Raw genomic sequence first — 22,948 nt, forward strand, 5'->3', positions numbered from 1 at the left:
ATAGACACAAAAGTACTGACTACGGGGCTAATGATCTCCAAAAGCATGCCATCGACCATAACTTGGACGGTTGTTTTTTTCTGTTTTTGTTTTCGCCCGAGTTAACTCTTAAAGTCTTACTATATCATATTTTAGCATGGTTTCATATTTCAATAGTACATTTAGTAGGAAAACTGTAAACAGAACTTCCTGTTTAATTTGATATATTCGATGTGTTGCAACTTTTAAAAAGACATGTTTATTTCAATCGGAAAGTACTTGCGGTCACTAAACTCAAACTTAAACCTCTTTCAAGACATAATTAAAACTAAAACAACACATTTGTTACCCAGTCTAAAATATAAATCATCCCCATTTACAGACCTTAATTTGTTGTTCTAAATGTGACACTATAAATTATCAAAATGGTTCAGGTTCTATCTAAGCAACAAATAAAAAGCAGTATACATGTCTGTTCCTTCTGATCCTGTGAACTGTCGCATCACTGGCGGATGATGCAACATAACTATTTTTTTCATTTCGAATTTATCTTTTTAATTTGTCTTCATAAACGTCCTCGTTCAGGTGGATCAATGTCATAGATTTATAAACAATGTGCGTATCGACTGTAAAAAGCATGTTTCATTTGTTCACTGCAAATCTCTCAGTATGTATTGAGAGTCACGCCATGGTCATTCAGCAGCAGTAGCAATGACCGTTTACGGTGAGTTCTTGTTCCATAAATGTTGCCATGTTTCATTTAATAACAATGATCAACAATATCCGCGCGAATTTTTTTTTTTTTTTTTTTTGTCATTTGACAATCGAAAAATGTTAACCAAATTTAGAATAAGCAATCTTGTCTTTTAATAGAAACTGGCCGTGATATGCAAAAAAAATAATAATACCAACAAACGAAAGAAAATGTAAAATAATATGTAATGTCTTAAATGACGTATTCCATATTTTTATACTTGTAAACTGATTTAATAAAAAATAAAAGAGAAATCTTTCTTAAATATTATACCGAAAAATATGTTAATTTTAACTTAACCAGAGACATATTATACATTACACAGGCGCGGATCCAGAGGGCAGGTTCCGGGGGTTGGAACCCCCCTTTTTTTTTGGACGATCAATGCATTTGAATGGGGACATATAATTGGAACCCCTCCCTCCCCCTTTGTCCTGGGTTAGGAACCCCCCCTTTTAAAATGGCTGGATCCGCCCCTGTTACAAAACTTAACTAATAAACTCGTGATTATACTAAATCCATCAAAACCAAATGATATAAACACAGGTTTTTTTTCAAAGAGTCATCATGAGAACTGAGCATGGAGACCAATAACTGGTTTTAACATGCATATTATATTTGTTGAGTTTTTCTTATGTTTGTTTTGTCTATGTATTTGCTATAACTTATTTACTAAAATTGTTTTTTGTTTGTTTAGCAAATAATGTATATATATAAATTATTAATAACTTTATCAATCGTTCATTTTGTGTGTAATCAGTATTGTTTGCTTTTATAAATTTTGATGCTGTTTCTATTGTGTATGTTTGATATGTTTGTATATCTATTCTACGAGGTGCCGTTTTACTATTTATTACTTAGTTTCTGATTTAAAAAAATGATTTTCTGATTATGTTTATTGTGTTAATACATGTTGGTCACACACTAAAATTTATACGACAATAATATATTTGGTTTGATTTGCCGGTATTGTATTACCCAATTCTTTAATTCCCAAATACTTTTGCACCCCATTATTCTCTGTGACTACTTTATTCAATAATGTTTCCTTATTTCTTATTTTATGGCCAATATTCTCAATTCTGTAGGAACCAATCGAACGAATGTGAAGTAATATATTATCTTGTATTGAATGAACGAAGGGAATTAACTCTTACCTGTTCCAAAATAAATTTTCTATAAAATCGTAGATTATCTCCCATCAATTACCAAAGATGAACGTGTGGAGTTCTGGCACCTTTGCTAGGTATGATATATGTTATTTATCGTGAAAACTTTTCATTAAGTATCGAAAATCTAATTACATATCTAAACAAACTAATCACTAACACATTGTTCCTACCTCAATGAGCCGTGTGTAGAAATTCACAAAGATAAACCTATTAGCCTATGCTACAGATATAAACACCGTGCTTGCATCGGAATATGACCGACAATTTCCCGTGTATTATATTTCCACAAATAAATTGTCTGTTTTCCAACCAAAAGAGTAACGTGTAAATAATATAACTTAACAACAAAACAATTATAATAATATTGAGATTGAGATGAGACAAAGTTTTTTTTAGAGGGGTGAGGGTAGGGGAGGGGACAGAATTGAATAAAAATTAAAATAAATATTTGCAACACAAAATAGAGGAAACCTTTGTGTACAAAAAAGTTCACATAAAAAAATAACATGCATATCAACTGTTACAACATGAAAATTAATAGTCAATCTGCAAAGTAATACTATAAAAAGATATATGTTGTTACCAATTATGTAAATCAATTGTATCTGATTTTATGCCCTTTATGGGCCCTGTAATTTGGGAAATAAAAATATTCTATTCTATTCTATTCTATTCTATATGTTAAAGACCAAACAGCCTATTGTTTATGCGCATCAACTAACGCAACTTGGTAGTGACATAAAAGCTCTATGACGTTGTTTCTAGCAATAAAAAAACGTCAAATTATAACGTTCTTTTTCGGGTTTTTCACGAATTCCAACATGGTGTACGCTTAAAAATACGTTTCCCAAGAAAAGAGGAATTAAACATCGAGCTGATATCTTGTGGAAATTTAACACAAATGGACACAGAAGATACTCCACTATATTTAACCTTCGTTCTAATAAAAACAATAAAATATAAATTTTGATCTCGATTTTTTTGCGCCGATCTGCATTTCATTTTTTTTTTTTTATTCTTTCACATGCGTAGATTTTGTCTTATATTTCCGTTGATCTGCAATTCATTTTTTTTTATTCTTTCAATTGTGTAGATTTTGTCTTTCATTTGCGCCGATTGTGTACAGGGTACCGGGGTTATTAGATAAGTGGAAGTTTTTTTTATGTCCAATATATGTTTTCTGGTCTGTGCGTCCATTTGTTCGTCCATCTGTCCCGCTTCAGGATAAAGTTTTTGGTCAAGGTAGTTTTTTTTATGAAGTCGATGTCATATCAACTTAAAACTAAGTACACATGTTCCCTATGATTTCATCCTTTTTAATTTTAATGTCAATTTTTCAAAATTTTCAAAAATTGCAGTATTCAAAGGGTCAGGCCGATAAAAAATTATTCCTAGAAGTTTTGACATGCTGGCGACGTTTACATGTAACTGATGTCTGGATGATTATCGTAAAATAATGTCAGATCTTGCAATTAATTTAAAATTTATTTATACTGCTTATTTGACAAAATCTTATAATTATGACAAAGGGTCATTGTCGTTTGTCATTTGTTTCATTTCAAATTGTCTTCAGAAGTAATGGTAAACATTTCGCCTGATCTCACTGAAGATTACAGCTAATTTCCTAATGGTAGTAGATCAACACTTTAGTTAGTTGCTTGCTTTGTTTGTATATTTTGTGATAATGTCTAATTGAATTAAAATATCATATAAGGTTTACATACCTATATATGAAGATAATATTAATTATAAAGCTTGAATAAACATTGATACAAACAAAGTTTCACCCTACATGCATTAGGAAATTATCTGTAAGTCAAAACATATAAAATAGTTTTAAAATTTAAATTAATATGACAAAAACGATTGCGCCAAGGATAATATCCAACATAAAATCCCTCCCTTTCATTTTGCTAAAACTATGAACGGAAAGATTGAAAACAAATTTCGATTTTCAATGCCGGCAACAATTTTGACTTCTTTTTTTTTATTTCCAAAATTAGCAGTTTAGATTTATAATATTTTATCCCATTGGAGAAATCTTACTTTGTAGTTTTCAACAGAAAATTATTTCTAAATTAATTTTTGAATTAAAACTTTTTGTAATTTATATTACTGTCTGGTTTATTCAAAACACGTGAGGTAGTAATAACAGGGATTGTATTTCATGATAGATGTATAACGTTTTAGAATCAAAAACTTTAATTCATATATTATACCTATAATTTTAATTTCCTTATATCTTAAATATTCAGAAATAATGAGTTCACAAACTAGATGGAATAATTTTGTACGTTCGTCTTAGTCGGGAAATATAACGGTATAAAGAAGTCCATCCATGGTTTTGTATGTCCGTTTGTCAACAATAGTAAATGAGTTCGTTACGGCAAACTTCTGAAATTGACACGAAAAAAAAAACCACACACATATAGTCTGATATAGTCAAATACTCTGTAGTTAGCGAGTGCCATCTTTCATTTCTTATTCTTTCTCATTTTTTCAATAATTTTGCGAATGAGGGACAGAGGACAAAAACAAACTTTTCTGAACAAAGAGGCGAGAAAAGTTATTTCAAACAACTTTCCATTCCGACGGATGGGGTTTCTGAAGGTTATTATTGTGTGGCAACAACATCATAAGATCTGATACTGACACGTGCATTTAATCTTTTGTATTACAGGATAATAAAGTAGGTGAATAAAGTTGTTAGTCTTGGAAATTTAAATGTGGGTTTCAAACGTCCAATTTGCAATTGTTTTCAAATAGTGCGCCAGCAAGGAAAGTTTGTACTATGACGTCAGATGCAATGTTCTGAAGAAAGACAACTCTTTTCTTCAAAACGAACGAGAAAAAAAACATGAAAATTACTCATAACTTTTTTGAAAAGTCGGTGACATACACTTTTTATACGACCGCAAAAATTTTAATTTTTTGGTCGTATATTGCTATCACGTTGGCGTCGTCGTCCGAATACTTTTAGTTTTCGCACTCTAACTTTAGTAAAAGTGAATAGAAATCAATGAAATTTTAACACAAGGTTTGTGACCACAAAAGGAAGGTTGGGATTGATTTTGGGAGTTTTGGTCCCAATATTTCAGGAATTAGGGGCCAAAAAGGGCCCAAATAAGCATTTTCTTGGTTTTCGCACTATAACTTTAGTTTAAGTGAATAGAAATCTATGAAATTTTGACACAAGGTTTATGACCACAAAAGGACGGTTGGGATTGATTTTGCGAGTTTTGGTTCTAACAGTTTAGGAATTAAGGGCCAAAAAAGGGCCCAAATAAGCATTATTCTTGGTTTTCGCACAATAACTTTAGTATAAGTAAATAGAAATCAATGAAATTTAAACACAAGGTTTATGACCACAAAAGGAAGGTTGGGATTGATTTTTGGAGTTGAGGTCACAACAGTTTATGAATTAGGGGCCAAAAAGGGGCCCAAATAAGCATTATTTTTGGTTTTTGCACCATAACTTTAGTATAAGTAAATAGAAATCTATGAAATTTAAACACAAGGTTTATGACCATAAAAGGAAGGTTGGGTTTGATTTTGGGAGTTTTGGTCCCAACAGTTTAGGAATAAGGGGCCCAAAGGGTCCAAAATTGAACTTTGTGTGATTTCATCAAAAATTGAATAATTGGGGTTCTTTGATATGCCGAATCTAACTATGTATGTATATTCTTAATTTTTGGTCCCGTTTTCAAATTGGTCTACATTAAGGTTCAAAGGGTCCAAAATTAAACTTAGTTTGATTTTAACAAAAATTGAATCTTTGGGGTTCTTTGATATGCTGAATTTAAAAATGTACTTAGATTTTTAATTATTGGCCTAGTTTTCAAGTTGGTCCAAATGGGGGTCCAAAATTAAACTTTGTTTGATTTCATCAAAAATTGAATAAATGGGTTCTTTGATATGCCAAATCTAACTGTGTATGTAGATTCTTAATTTTTGGTCCAGTTTTCAAATTGGTCTACATTAAGGTCCAAAGGGTCCAAAATTAAACTAAGTTTGATTTTAACAAAAATTAAATTCTTGGGCTTATTTGATATGCTTTATCTAAACATGTTCTTTGATTTTTGATTATGGGCCCAGTTTTCAAGTTGGTCCAAATCAGGATTCCATATCAAGTATTGTGCAATAGCAAGAAATTTTCAATTGCACAGTATTGCACAATAGCAAGAAATATCTAATTGCACAATATTGTGCAATAGCAATTAATTTTCAATTGGAGTTATCTTTCTTTGTATAGAATAGTAGTTGATAATATATGGTGGAAATTTGCCAGACTTTTTTTCCTTATCTTATCTAAAATGTTTTTAGATAATGTATGTTGGACATTTGCCAGACATGACTATGATGTCATTTTCTATTTTTATTTGCCAATAACTTTATGTAAATAACTTCATTGGAAATTTGCCAATATTAAATGTTGCTGATGAAGTTTTTTTTATTGTTTCATACAATAAACAATGTATATTCACTTTTACTACCAACCAATCTTTACCATTCAGTGATAACAAGCACTTTATTTTACATTTTAATATTTTATGATGTATTTAAAAGAGTAGTTATTGTTGCAAACTCCATTAGAAATTTGAATTGATATCAGTTTTGGAAAAAGGGAAACGGGGATGTGAAAAAAAAATGGGGGGGGGGTTAAATTTTTCTCATTTCAGATTTCATAAATAAAAAGAAAATTTCTTCAAACTTAATATTTAACAGCATAGTGAATTGCTCAAAGGCAAAAAAAATTTTTTAAGTTCATTAGACCACATTCATTCTGTGTCAGAAACCTATGCTGTGTCAACTATTTAATTTTAGATTTAAATAAGTTTGAAGAAGAAATCTTTATGTGATTTGACATTGGTTTTGTGTAAAAAAACCCATGTAATGTCAAAAATTTGATCACAATCCAAATTCAGAGCTGTATCACGCTTGAATGTTTTGTCCATACTTGCCCCAACTGTTCAGGGTTCGACCTCTGCGGTCGTATAAAGCTGCGCCCTGCCCTGCGGAGCACCTGGTTTTGGCTTTATTTTGAAGAGTACACATGGCACTTTCCTTCTTGAAATTATTATGTAGAAATCACTGGTAGATATTTTTTAATACTGGAAACGTTTTTCATTTTTACGTTTTATTTTTGGCGGGAATGAAATAAATCATATTTTTAAAGATCAAAACAATATGAGTATTAAACTTTTGAACCTGTATTTGATAGATACAAATCTACTGTTTAACATGAAACAAGAATTATGCTTGTAGGTTTGATATAAAGGATTTTTTGGAGAGTTTATATAACAAGCAAATATTATGTTAATATTCGGGAAAACACGAAACTGGTGTTGCTATAGTGACAAAACTAAGTCGGTGACCCCCAATTTTTTTCATCATATTTTGTTCCTCAAATCATGAAATAACTTCACACAAAATTTTAAGGAAAAATCACTGGTAGAAATAAATAGGCTGTTTGGTCTCTAAGACTCAGATCGACGTCTGGTCTAATCGACATCCGTGCCTCAAATCGACGTCCAAAGCTGACGTCACATTCTCAAATCGACATCCAATTGTTTGATTCTCTAATCGACGTCCAATGAGCCATCATATATTCCCAAAACGAGGTCCAATTAATTGTAGTCTTCTCTAATCCATGTCCTATATCATTTAGTAATACAATAATAAATTGCTGCACTAACACTTATACATGTACTTGCATATTGATAAACGGCATGTGAGTATACGTAAATAAAAACCCAACGACAAAGAAAACAAAACGATATATATATATATCTAGGGCAACACTCAGTCTTCAATGTTCAGTGGACAAAATAAATAGACAATAGACATTATTATACCTTACATATATATTTTAAACAATTCTACTGGGTAAAACATTATCACGTGACATGGAATAATTCAGGTGTTTTTCAGTCAATTGCAAGGAAGGACGAATAATTCTAAAAATTTCCACCGGCGGTGAATAACCCTATTATTCACCGCCGAATAACCTTTTTAGTGTCTAGATTTGCACTCTAGTTACCTCCCATGAAATGACGTCACAGACGTAAATAAACAAGATGACAGCGTTCACGTTACATTGACAGCCCACCGAGAGACGAGGAAATAAGGCATTCGACATGGATAGAGTGCCAGCAGCTGATGATATCTCTTATCAAGTAACAGTCCTTTTCAGGGCCATCAATATTTTACAAAAAGATTCTACCTTTGTTGTACATTCTATAAATTCTAGAACACTAATATATTTTCAAACGTCAGCTTGTCTTTGTTATGTAAAGTTAAAAGAATATAGAACGTGTTCGAAAGGCCTTTCCACTGTAAGTTCGGTATAATAAAACAATTGTGGCCCCTTAGAATCGATGAATATCCAAAATTGTCAACCCTTAAAAGTTATTTCACTTCGGGCTGCGCCCTCATTGAAATAACCTTCTCGTGTTGACAATTTTAGATATTCAACTTTTCAACAGGGCATAATTGTATAATATTTATTAGCACAAGCACATTTACATTAAATGGTTATGGCATACAAAAGGCAATATAGGAAAGGTGTACTGACGTAAGAAGTCTCTAAACACATTAACTCCAAATGGAGCTTTCGTTAGTACAAGCCATATTAACTATGTGTATCAGTGAGAGAAATATAAAAGCATGAAAATATAGTATATATACCAATACACATAATTAACAGCGCCTGGTGATGTTTCATAGCCTGACCGGTTTCGGTCCAAAAAGGACCTTCATCAGAGGCAGAATGGTGGATTAATGTTTGCACCCTATTTATATAGATATGGTAACCTGTGGTTGAGTTAACTGGCGGTTGAGTTAACCGGCGGTTGAGATTTAACTGGCGGTTGAGTTAACCAGCGGTTGAGATTTAACCGGCGGTCCAGAGTTAACCGGCGGATCAAAGTTATCCAGTGGATAAATATGTATCTGGTTGATGTCTAAACAGGTTAAATTATCCTTTCAGTGAAAAATCCTCGTGGGGTTTCCATGTTTACAGTTATCTATATTTAGCTAATGTACACGTTACAGTAAACTTTTTGACATGTTACGGTAAACATTTATTTTGACATTATACGGTAATGTGACCTAATGATATAACCATACTTGGGCTTTAGCATTGGGTAAAGGGTGTTTTAATAATTTAAGAAGTACATGGTAATCATTTAGTCTTGATCTTTGGCTTATGATACACCTAAATATCAAGTCTTGGAATAGTATTTCATGGTAGTTTTGTGATCTTGATATTTGGCTTATGATACACCTAAATATCAAGTCTTGAAATTGTACTTCCTAGTAGTCATGCAGTCTTGATCCCAGGCTTATGGCATACAAAATTAAGACAATAAACTGACAATAGTAATAGTTAAATTGATTATAATTATATAAGAGTGACTGTGGTATTCGCAGCAAAGAAAAAAAAGACTATAAATATCGACAGTTAACACATTATTAATCACATGTTAATGTTCCTGAACATTATAAAAAGAACACAAACAAAAATTAGGTTGCATATTAAAAGAAATACAAGTTATGCAGATGTTCTCAATAAAAAACAATCATTAATATACTTTATGGTGATTTTTATAATTGGCCTAGCCAAGATCAGATGTGCATTTCATATTGGGTCTATGTTATAGGCTTGTATAGACAAGAAGATAAACTTTGCATAAGTAATACATCTTTGAACTGAAGAAGAGAATGTAGGGTTTCACAATGAATATCAAATATTATGTATAGGTGTTACCGTTTTGAAAAAAAACCACTAAAATACACGCTTAAAATGGGCAAAATTTCACGTTATGTTGTTTCATTTATTGCGAACCCAATTGAACCTTTCCATAGATTCACCTGATAACTACCTGTCCATTTAAACTTTTGGCAGTTGTATTGTCCCATTGAACAAATACAACAGGTATTGTTCTCTGTATAGTTTATTCACTCAGACCTTTAAATTTCTTCTAAGAGAAATCTATCACTCATTGATTAATCTACCAGAGTAAAAAGTTTATCTGCTAAATTGATGGAAATTACATGTTTCACATAAAAAAAAAAAAATGCCTGTGATTTGATGTTTATTAAAATAAATTAAATATTTTTTTCAATCTGTTCAAAATAAATAATAATTTAATCATAAAAAGTTTGTTTTTAAAAAAAAAAAGTTTTGTTCGTATGAAAATTTGCATCTTTTAGTTTTTGTTTAGTTATAGAATACTTTTAAGAAGGCCTTAATATATAATCATCAACATTTTTAGGTTTTTTTTATCAATTTTTTTTTTTGAAATAGGAATAATGTTGATTTTTTTCAGAAATCAACTTTTATTAATGTTTGAATCAGTGTTTACATTCAACAGATTGAAAATATAATACATTCAAACTCATTTACAGTTTTTTATAAATGGTAAACATGTTATTTCCATCTAATTTAGCAGTTAATTTTTTACTCAGGTAGATTAATCAAAGAGTGATAGATTTCTCTTAGAAGAAATTTAAAGGTCTGAGTGAATAAACTATACAGAAAACAATACCTGTTGTATTTGTTAGATGGGACAATAGAACTGCCAAAAGTTTAAATGGACAGGTAACTATCAGGTGAATCTATGGAAAGGTTCAATTGGGTTCGCAATAAAATTTCGCTGTTTTTATCAATTGATAGTTAATAAGTGAACTTAATTTGAACTACATTATTGGTTCACTGTTATAGACAATTTATTCATCTTTCTTTTACTGGTTGTTGGAACAAAAAATCTTCAGTGGTTACAAAGTTATGATAAAAAGTTGAATACTATGCGCTTGTTATGAAATTTTGTACTTTTGTTTTTAGCTTGCTCAGTGTAGTTATAAAAGAGAAAAATAAATCAAATTTATGCTATTATGTGTTTTGTTTTCTCTTCTAGTATATACATTATCAAAAACTACCTCATTTATCAAAATTGCAGTACCCTAGCTGGAGATATATGCCATCAAAGTTGTATATACAAATAAAGTGAAAAAATGTCTTGTCCGTAGACATGCATTCCCTAATAAACTGGAAGCATAATTACATTAATGTTGCATTGCTAAGTTCCTGTTCTTTTGTAGATATGAAAACACTACTAACATTTTTTTCTACCATCTATTAATAGAGGAAAAAATTCAAAAATTTGTCAGAATGTCTTGTCCATAGACACATGTCTCGTACGTAGACATGTCTTTTTATCAATATTGCTTGGCTTTATGGGTCTTAATAAGTCCTATGTGTTGTTTAAACCTAGAAATATCTTATTTTTAATAAATAAATGGTAATTTAAGTGTTCTAAATTTTTGTAAAATTACTTTACAGGAGTGGATTTTAAAAAGTGTCAGATTATCAGTCATAAAAAGCATACCTTATTTTACTTCAATATTGTTTATTCCAGTTGCTGCATACCTTAAAAGATTAACTAAATCAAATGAAAAAAATTATTTCTCTCTCTCTAACTTTATCTTTTGCATTTCAGTATTAACAGCAGATGAGGAAGTGTCTACGGACAAGACACTTGTACATAACAAGTCTTAAATTCAATTATTTGTCTGCTATGGAACTTAAATCTTATTTATAGGTGATGAAAGTTATCTATTCAAATTAAAACTCAGTATTTTCAACATAAATATCATGAATATAGTCACAATTAATTCTAACAGATTTTTTTTTTAACTGAAATTGTCTTGTCCGTAGACATTACCACTATATATTTGTATCCAATTTCCTTGAGTTCAGCCTAATTTGATAGGCAAAATGTATGTTATTTTTTTCAAGAGAATACATTCAACTATGTCAAAGCTGAGTTTTAATAATTGTTTGATTGTTTTAAACAGTCAGATATATGGACTTCAGTTAAAAGAATGTGTCTTCATTTTGGCGTAATCAATAAATTATTGAGATATGTAAAGAATTATGGGTACATTTTTATATTTTCCAAAATAACACAGCTTAAAATTTAATTAGTAACTTTTAAACTTAACTTTAACAATCATCTTTGAAAGCATTTAATTGAATATCAATAAAATGTCTTGTCCGTAGACATTATCAAAATGTATTTGTTTCCATTTTCCTTGAAATTAAGTATCATTTGATAGATAAACCTGATAAAATGTATGGTTTTTTTTTCAAGAGAACACTTTCAGCTATATCAAAATTAGGTTTTAATAATGCATTTCATTAAATATGGATACAATGTTTTGTCCGTAGACATTGTATTGCTAAGTTTGATTGTTTATTGTAAGAATATGCATCAAGTTATTTTAATGTTCTATACACCAAAAGAAAGGGTTTTTTTGGAAGTTTTGTTATTTATAGATAAGTTTAGATACAGTTTTATCAGATAAGATTAATGATCAAAGAAAGCTACTGTTGTTTGAAATAACTGTGAGTTAAACATGTTCTCGTCATTTTTTTTTCAATTAAAATGTTTGATATTCAATAATTCTAAACATATTTTGTTGTCTATGTCATTGACCAAAAATCTGACACTGGTGACCATGTCTTGAAGGCAACCATTAAAGAAAATTATACAGTTTTTAAACACCATTTATTTAATAAAAATATTAAATATTTTTTCCAAAACTGCATGTAATTATATAAATGCTTCCAGTGTTAGCCTAACGATGGCAATTTTTCATAATTTAAACCATTTTTGAACCAAAATATCAAAAGAGTTTTTCCCTGAGGTGATACTCATTTTTGACTTCATGTGAAACACAAAATGCACATCTGATTGTGGCTAGGCCGAATGACTAGTAGACTGCTATTTAAAAGTACAGTCAAATGCTTCAGTGTTATAGCGGACTGCACTTTAATAAAATTGAAATTCAGATTTTTATTAATATTTTGTATATAGGTATCCCTCAATGATGTATAATAGCATGGACAGATTGAGAAGAAATGGTATTCATCCTCAATTTCTTGTCTGTTACAGGATAAGCAAATGCGTTTACTTCTTTCAATGTTGGTATATATAAAGCCCTCTTTCAATTGCTAGGGAATGGGCACTTAGTTTAAATTTACTGAAAACTGATCGGTCAGTTTTGAATTTACATATATCAATATATGGGGGCCTTTTTCTAATTCTTTTAGTATGACACAAGAAATTTAATTTTTCACATTTATCGATAGAACAATTCATAATTTGATAAGCCTGGTCAAAGATTCTTATGGGATAGTATTTATGTGATATTTTAAATTAGTAGTATCAAAAGTGAAATGACCAAAACCTAATTTATTTATCCAGTCTTTTACAATGTTAACCCATTTACTTGTTTTCTCTACATTATTATATATTTTATGGACTAAAGTGTTAGGCGAGTTCATACTGTGGTTTAGAAATTTTATAGCTGAATTTTAAAGTACAAAGGAACAACTAAAGTATCAAATAATTTTTCAAGCATACTGCAGGAATTATCTCAAGAGACTGTTTTTATTTATTTTAAACCAAGCCTTTCTTCCTTTTTCCATAAGAATTTTTTTTGAATGACTTAAACTTCCTGAACAATTTATAGTTATTCCAAGGTAAGATTTAACAGTCTCAAGATGTTCGTTTTCTACTTTAAAATAATTACAATGAGATTTTCCATTAGAATTGAATATTATAATTTTTGATTTTTGTTTGTTTACATCAAGTTTCCATAGGGAACAAAATTTAGTTAACTCATTAAGTGCATTTTGTAGCCCTTCTTGGATTTCGGACAATAGAATAATGTCTTCTGCATATAATAATGATGTTAGTTTAACATCTATAATAATTGGTTGAGTGTTTGCATGATCAAGGTCATTTACAAGGCCATTTATATAAATATTAAACAAAGTGGGGCTAAGTACATTCCCTTGTTTTACTCCGCAATTTGATATAAATTCATGGCTAATACCATTTTGAAATTTAATTCTGCATTTGTTTTCATTATACATTGATTGGATGAGTCATTGACATTAAAAAGCTTGCCTGGAAGTCTGTTTTGGAGTAGGATGTATAATAAACCCTCCCTCCAGACAGTATCAAAGGCTTTTTAGCAGATCTATAAATGATGCAAAAACTTTCTTTTTTTTTTTAGTCTTATATTTGTCTGCAATTGACTTTAATGAGAAGATATGATCTGCTGTTCTAGCTTTTTCTTTGAAGCCAATCTGATTTTCACTTATTAAATTATTGGTGTTAATAAACTTCATAAGTCTAGTGTGTATAATTTTATTGAATAATTTTCCCAAATTAGAAGTCAGTGAGATACCTCTATAATTAGAGGGGTCAGATTTGTTCCCCTTTTTATGAATTAAAGCAATCAGACTTTTGTTCCATAATTTTGGGAAGCTGCCTTTCATAAATACTAGGTTGAAAAGTTTTGATGGGGGTTCTAATAATACTGGCATACCGCATTTAATCATTTCATTAGAATTAAGTCCTCAGCTGATGATTTACCATTTTTAAGTGTTATAGCTGCATTTAAAATTTCAACTGGCTGAATTTGTTTATTAAATTTGTTGTCAGAGTTGCATGTATTTAGTGTCTTTTTTAAGGCTGTTAATTTTTCAATAATTATGTCATGGAACTTATTGTTTTGGATATTAGAAGTACTGTTAATTTTTTTTAAAGTAGTTTGTAAATAATTCTTGATCAAAAGGATTTTCCTCTTTTATTTCTGATAGAGAATTTAATTTGCACTCGTGGGGAAAATCCAATTACCGCGCCGACGGAAGTCGGATTATTACTTGATTTTATTCTCCGTTCGATTGTAAAAATCGTTTTTCGTAATTTTTATCATAATATTAATCAAAATATCCATGAAATTAAATTTAACTTTCCTTCCAAATAACCTTTTCTCGACCAAAAAGGTCACATGTTCGCATAAACTGGTCCGCCGTTCCATCTATAGCTTTGCACCGAAGGAACGGGTTGGTGCCATTGTCACATTGGCATTAATTGGACGAGTTTTACAAATTCAACGATTCGCTAATAAAATTGACCAATTATAGTGATAGGAAATTGACCTCAAATGTTAATACCGTGTGATGCCACAAATAAATAAGTATCTGTTAATTAACCCCATGGTGGTAGCGCAGATAAATGACCAACGAGCGTGTTAACATGTTCTTGACAAACTGAGCCGGTATTTTTTATTCCCTTAAGAACTCAGTAGGGTTATAAATGTGCTAATTTCTTGTTTTATTTCCTATCAGTATAACACATAATAAACATAGCACATGCTGCACTAGTCTCGTCGGATTATCAAATCCCGTGGTCAGAATTCTGACCACGGGGATTTAGGCCATACCTGTTGTCAGTGTAGCGATAAGTGAACACAACAGGGGTCCAGTTTAATGTTCGCATCACATGTTTTGTACAAAATGGCGGCGGCTTATTTTGTTTGTTGACGCTACCGATCTTTCATTGTATTGAAGTATATATAAGGTATCAAATTCAGTCAGAATAGGTATTCTTTAACTGTGATATACAAGCTTCCTGAAAACCTATATATTTATTGGTTAAACGTAGCTTTACGGGGGGGAAATGAGTTAAAAGACAAAAAATATTATCACGTGATTTTCAATGCCTAAAAGCATTGTTCGGCCTGGCTACGGGGATGCCTCAACACATTGTTCGGCCTGGCTACGGGGATGCATCATAGCATTGTTCGCCTTGAAAGGGTTTTAATTAATTAAGAAAATTCCAAAATGTCTTTGGGTCTTTTTTCATATTTAGTGAAATTTGGTCACAAAGAAGTAATGGCTACTATTTTGAGAGTAACGGGGTATCATAATTTGGACTCTGTAAGATATTTTCATCAAATTCTTTGTTTTACACCTGGAGTGAAACATATACAAAATAAATTGGCATTATGTGTTTATGCTTGGTGTTACACCACTGTTCCAGGTTACTGGAGGGTTAAGTGCTCACAAAGATGTTAAACTTAGCCAAATAGTTTAAGTGCCTGTAGTCGAGTGGTTATCATTGGTTTATGTCTGGATTATTTGTTTTTCGGATTTTTTATAAATTAGTTTTTAGTTCTAATTGTTTTAAGCCCCAGTCCCACTAGACCACGATCGCACCACGCTCACCGCGATCTAAAATAAATTTAGATCGTGGTGAGGTCGCGGTATGAACGGCATGAAAATGTTAATTTTCGTTGCTTTCACGATGCTACTACGTCCTACTTACGCTTCTACAACGATCCCGCTACGATTAAACCACGTTCTCACCGCGCTTATTCTGCGACCTCACTACGCTTATAAAGATCTTTCCAAGCTCTTCACGCTCTCACTACGACCATACCACGAGTTATCCGATTGCAACACGATTTTACTGCGATTATAGCACGTTCTTACCACGATTATACTACGTTCATACCGCGATCTTACTACGTTATCAGCAATACCGTCAATATCGTGTTTCATATCAATATAGTTCCATTCCTTCTATTTCTGATTAAAACGGAGATTTCTCGGAAACAATACAGTCATGCCACCAAAATCTACTAGAACACGTGGGCGTGGTGGTAGGGGTTGATGTCGAGGCAGAGGGAGCAAAGTATGAACGCCATACTAAACTCCAAGAAACTAAAATTAAAAATAGTACAAGACTCCTGACTTGGGACAGGCGCAACATTAGTGGGGTTAAACATGTTTGTGAGATCTCAACCCTCCCTTTATACCTCTAGCCAATGAAGAAAAGTAAACGCATAACAATACGCACATTAAAATTCAGTTCATGAGATGTCCGAGTCTGATGTCAGAAGATGTGACTAAAGAAAATATTAAACAAAATGACAATAATACATAAATAACAACAGACTACTAGCAGTTAACTGACATGCCAGCTCCAGACTCCAATTAAACTGATACTATACACATAAGTAGTATAATACTTGTCATCAAGAGATGACCAATCAAACCTAAATTACAACCTATTGCTGGTCCATAAAGCTCAAATGACGATATTTTAGTGAACGATAGCAGAGATGACACAGATGTGTCAATATATATAGGAAGATGTGGTATGAGTGCCAATGAGACAACTCTCCATCAACGTAATAATATATAAAAGTAAACCATGATAGGCCAAGGTACGGCCTTCAATACGGAGCCTTGGCTCACACCGAACAGCACGCTATAAAGGGCCCAAACAATACTAATGTTAAACCATTTAAACGGGAAAAACCAACGGTCTAATCTATATAAAAACGAGAAGCATGGTTGAGCCGTTAGAGCAAATGGATAAATACATTCAGACAAACAAAATCTAGGGAGTTTTTTTTATATATTTTATGTGAAAATGACAATAGAAATGATGGTCGTAGTGTAAACGTAGTAAGGTCGTGAGAAGAGCGTGATAAGGACGGCAAGGGCGTGCTAGAATCGTACTATGGTCGTGAACAGCGTGGTAAAGTCGTAGTGGAAGCGTAGTTGGGTCGCGGTGAGAACGTGATGGTCGTAGTAAGGTCGTCATAACGTCGCTGTGAGATCGTAGCGCAATCTCTCCGAATAGAATCACGCTCTCGCTACGATTGTACAGCGACCTTTGCGATCTTAGTGCGCTCTCACTACGCTTCTACTACGACCTGACTTCGCCACGACCGCACCACGATTGTTTTGAACATGTTCAAAGTTGTCCACGCTCTTCACGATCTTGAAGACCTCACCACGACCGTGGTACGACCTTACTGCGACCTACACGATCGTACCGACGTTACGCACGGTATTGCGTCGCAAGACGTAACATGTATAATTGACAAATTTGACGCCATAAACTAACTTTCACATGCGGAGTACCTACTCGGTCGACTTTTATCAAATAAATACCATAAGCTGAAGAAATGTTTCAAAATTTATCATGTATAAGGCAATTAATAACGTAAGGATCGTTTTTATTTTCTGATCTGCGATTAGATGAAAACAAATGCAAATTTTTCCAATTTTATTTTGGATAGAAAACATAGCAACCTTTTAAAAAAATCTTGCTTCCGGAGGGACACATGAGAAGATAAATTTAGCCTGAACATTTTTTTGACAAATTGACATAAAAATTTATGGTATTTATTTCATTAAAATCGGTCATATAATGATTTAGCAATATTTCTTTTTATAATGATTTTAGTTGAAATGATTTTTTTTTTGTTGAACTCACTTTTGTCCAATATCTGTATGTGTCTGTGCGAGTTTTCCGACTATTTCTCTATCTTTTAAGCACTGATGGTTTCATTTTACAAATACGTATTTATATAGTTGTTTAAAATTTATAAGACCATTGTAACTCGGATTCTAATCTGTTTCTATTCTATAAAGGTGTTTTAGATTTGCGTGAAAACGTTTGTCCATAAGAAATTATCCCTCGGCCCATCCCCCCTTTTTCCGTGTGTCTATAAAGGGTTTATTCCATATGTGTGTATGTTTTTCTAATCTGAGTGCTATTTTGATTCAGAAGACCATTTTGGAATGAACATTTCCCGGCATCATTTTAACTGCCTAAACAGTTCGTAACTAGTGTGTATTTGTATAAAAGACGCCACTGTGCAGAAACGTCAAAATGACACCATTGGACATAATGGCTAGACTTAGGGAATGCTTTCCGAAAAAAAATGTAAGGTCATAATGTTTGTGAAAACACCCGACTCATTTAGCCATTTGTATGAACTTATAGTTTGTATCTTATAAATATGTTAGTTTTGTATTATAAATGCACATTTAGTATTTATACAACATGTTTCACCTAAGGAATGGACAAAAATAACGTTTGGACATTGTGGCTAGACATTCGATTTTTAAACATTCTGCTTCAAAAAAAAGTTTTTTTTTACATTTGAAACTTTGAAAATGTTTATCTTTTTCTGAACTTTCTATTGAGTATAGTTTTAATATGATTTGATTATTTTATAGGGATAATAATAAAACTGAAATTTTGATAAACTTTCCTCAAAACTCATTAAGACAGGTTCCTCTGCTGAATATTTCGTTGAAGGCTTGCTTCAAATTTGAGCCAATACCAAAAAACGAGTATGATGTTATAATATAAATCTAGTAGGAAGCTGATATACTAAATTTCGCAGATTTTATGTGCAAAATTACAACGGAACATAGAGAAATTCATTTTATTTAATCTGAAATGTTACGCCGGACATGCAATTTTTAACGCAAAAGTAAGATTTGCGAGTTCAATAAAATAAATGTATGGTGCAAAAATTTATAGAATTAACTTAAAATAAGAAAAACATGTCCGGGCCTTTCTGTAGCTATATGGATGTTGGTGATTTTATTTCTTTATAGGCAAATGGTTGCTGTTCTAAAATCATATAATAACGTAATTTTAATCCGAACGCATTACCGTGCGTAACGTGAAGTTCACGATCATCAATATTTTCATTTTTTTCTATGGAACGCCACGACTGCCTTATGTTAATAATCAGCATTATACGCAGTGTTCACAGCATTATACGAAGTGATCACAGCATTATACGCAGTGCTCACAACATTATATGAAGTGATCACAGCATTATATGCAGTGCTCACAGCATTATATGCAGTGTTCACAACATTATATGAAGTGCTCACAACATTATATTAAGTGCTCACAACATTATATTAAGTGATCACAACATTATATTAAGTGCTCACAACATTATATTAAGTGTTCACAACATTATACGTTTTTTGTTGTATGATGAGATTGATGTATGATGAGATTTATGAATGATGAGATCATTCGGTAAACTTCGTTTTTTAGCGGAAATTACCGAATCCATAATTGATGCCCAGCAAACAAATTTGAACAGTTATTATTATATATGTGATCATTAAGTATACAATATTTAAAACGGATTGAAATAAGTAAATTAAGAAGTATGATCAATTTAACCCAAATTTATTCCACACCAGGGCATTTTCAACTTATTTTGAGGATCAGTTTCACCATATTCACAACTTAATATGTATATATATATTTACTAGAATATTTACTAGAACACATCCGTGATATCGCGGGTCTGTGACTGAATTAAAGAATATAACTATGCGTAAGCCTTATTTTAGTATTGGTATTGTCATCTGATAAAGTCATGCCGATTATAAGATGAAGTTTTCTCTGCTTTTAATATCTTTCTCTTTGAACCCGTCGACCTGGAACTTGTCAATTTAATATTGGTATTATTGATTTTGTTTGGAAAACAAAAGTCCCTGAAAAGGAGTTTTTTTTAATCAACAGTTTTGTCCTTTATGAGTTATGAATAAAATTGAATCTTTGATTCGCTGTTTTACGTCTAACAAATTGAAAACTGTACATGCTGTACCTATACGCCTTATTTTAAGTCCAGATTTTTATTATTTGTATTGTCATCTTAGAAAGTCATACTGATTAAAGTACTACAACCGGGAACAATGTGACAATGATTGAATTAAGTAGTGTCAACCCTGTGATTACGACCCGTGTATATAGCAAAATCTTAAATACAGTTTCGTGGTACTCCTGTCAGATGCGGAACGTGCAGATAATGTAATAGTTAACAGGTGCTTGTGGAAAGGGTACCGTATAACGTCACAATTGAATATACCGCCATATTATATCTTCGCCGCAGATAACGATGGCGGAACCCATAGATTTGAACACCATTGAAGATAAAGATATTTCCCTGGCAACAATTTGCGGGTGGTATAAAGGAAGATGTGACATATTATCCCGAAGATGGACCAAATGCGCTGTACTGGCCGAGTCCCGCGATGAATTATGGCGCCGCTATTTTAAGTAACGCATATTTTAGAAAAAAGGATTTTTAGAGCCCTTTATAGTTTGCTGTTCAGTGTGAGCAAAGGCTCCGTGTTGAAGGCCGTACCTTGACCTTTACTGGTTTACTTATAAATTGTAACTTGGATGGACAGTTGTCTCATTGGCACTCATACCATATCTTCCTATATCTAGTTTGTAGTATAGTTTACTGTCTACGGCTGGCAAAGTTTCTATGATATATAAAATTACCGGATACAAATATGATTTAAATCGTCAGCAAATAAAAAAAAAGATGTATTAACGATATCGGTGAAATAAATATTATTTGAAAATTCAAACTGTTTATTTTTCTTGGCCGTTACTTTTTTTATTTTATTTTTTATAATTAGCGGCCTCCTGGTTTGTTATTATTCTGACTTTGTTTTATTAGTTTGTTTAATGAATTCGTTAAACAGGTACCATGCACAGATTAAAGAATGTTTATTTTTTACAGAGCACATCATTTTAATCTTGAAGTCTTTTATCATTTATGATTTTTTTTTGGTTGACCATTATGGAATGTTTATTTCACAAATATTTATAGACATGCTCCCGTTGTCGTATTTTTTTCACTTGCTTACGACAAGTCATTGGTAAACAATGTGCTGCATTGTTTTCCATTTGCACAAAACTTGCCATAGATTTGGAAACAACATAAATCCGCCATAGGTTAGGAAATTACAAAACTTGCCATAGATTTGGGATGGCATGACGTCACATTTACCATAGATTAGGAATCTGCCATAGATTTGGAACCCACCATAGATTTGAGTCCTACATATATACTCTCAGATCAGTACTTATATTGTCTTTTTATTGTTGGGATATACAAGTACCCGCCCACATGCACGTTCACTCTATTTTCTTGTTAGATCATATGTATTTATATTTGTACCCATCTAATGAGTTAATATAAAAAAGAAGATGTGGTATGATTGCCAATGAGACAACTATCCACAAAATACCAAAATGACACAAACATAAACAACTATAGATCACCGTACGGCCTTCAACAATGAGCAAAGCCCATACCGCATAGTCAGCTATAAAAGGCCCCGATACGACCATGTAAAACAATTCAAACGAGAAAACTAACAAGCCTATTACAACTGATTTTCATAGTTCGTTCTTATGTTGTTCTGTTACGCCACTGTCCCAGCTTAGAGGGAGGATACCAACATCCCGCTAACATGTTAAAACTCGCCACATTTTGCATATATGTGGCCGTCCCAAGTCAGGAGGAGCCTTTATTTCAGTGGTTGTCGTTTGTTAATTAATGTGTTATATACATGTTAGTTTTTCGATCGTTTGTTTGTACAAAAATTAGGAATATTTTTCGTTTATCATTTCGGGGCCTTCTATAGCTGACTATCCGGTATGGGCTTTCCTCATTGTTGAAGGTCGTACTGTGGCCGTTTAGCTGTTTAAAATTTCTGTGATGTCATTTTGTCTCTTGTGTAAAGTTGTTTCATTGACAAGCATACCACTTTTATACATATATATATATATGTACCGTGCAAACTGACGAACAAACGTAGTAAACGTTTTATTCATCCCCACAAACTCAATTTTCATAAGAGATGATAACTTTAAATGAAAATGTTAAACAGGGTCTTGAAAGGGTAAATTTTTCTATGAAAGTTTAAATTTCTATATAAGACTGCTGATCATATTTAGAAGACAATCTTAGTACTTGCCGTGCTAAAAAGCTTGTCATGAAAAAAATGGAATAATTGATGTAAAGTTATGTTTAACACCTACAGTGAAATGTTTTAAACTGCATTTTCCATATCTGTTAGATACTTATTCATGTAAAAATGCCAAATTCTGAAAATCGATGCCAAAAATGACTCTATCATGACATATATAAGCTAGCGTAATATGGCACTTATGTGTTATAGAAAGCTGACTGTTTTATTTAAAAGGTAATTAAGCTTTTTAAAACTGAGTACGGACTATAAAGTGGCACCTTGCTAAATTTCTTCAGTAGGAAATGAACTCGAGAATATATCATACAAATTTTCCTTCGATATTTCATTAAATAAACTTTTTATTATTTAACTTACATTTTGCCATTCGTATTTCTTACGACGAACAGAACTACTTCAATCATTCACCTCTCAATTTCATCTTTTCCTTACTTATTTCAATCAGTTTTAAATATTGTATGCTACCTTATGATAACATGATTTTAATAACTTTTTAAATTTGTTTGCTGGGCATTACCGTAATTTACCAATAATGAATTCGGTAATCTCCGCTAA

The 22,948-nt window shown here is 31.9% G+C and overlaps 1 protein-coding gene across 3 annotated transcripts in view; it reads right to left on the bottom strand.

Annotated features, from left to right (window-relative positions):
- LOC143046165 (L-threonine ammonia-lyase-like) overlaps positions 1-22,948 on the bottom strand; it is a 34,209-nt gene that overhangs the window by 3,433 nt on the left and 7,828 nt on the right. The window contains exon 1 of one of the 3 annotated variants that reach the window (XM_076219196.1): positions 2,076-2,146. The exons of 1 other annotated variant lie outside the window; for it this stretch is intronic. Coding sequence is in view for 1 of the 2 variants with exons in the window: in XM_076219194.1 (XP_076075309.1) it covers positions 1,891-1,935 (45 nt within the window). In the remaining variant the exon portion in view is untranslated. Of the gene's footprint in view, positions 1-1,890; positions 2,047-2,075; positions 2,147-22,948 lie in introns of those variants that run through there. One more of the 3 variants, XM_076219194.1, reaches the window with a different exon arrangement.

The sequence above is a fragment of the Mytilus galloprovincialis genome, chromosome 9 (genome assembly GCF_965363235.1).
Source record: "Mytilus galloprovincialis chromosome 9, xbMytGall1.hap1.1, whole genome shotgun sequence".
Lineage (NCBI taxonomy): Eukaryota > Metazoa > Mollusca > Bivalvia > Mytilida > Mytilidae > Mytilus > Mytilus galloprovincialis.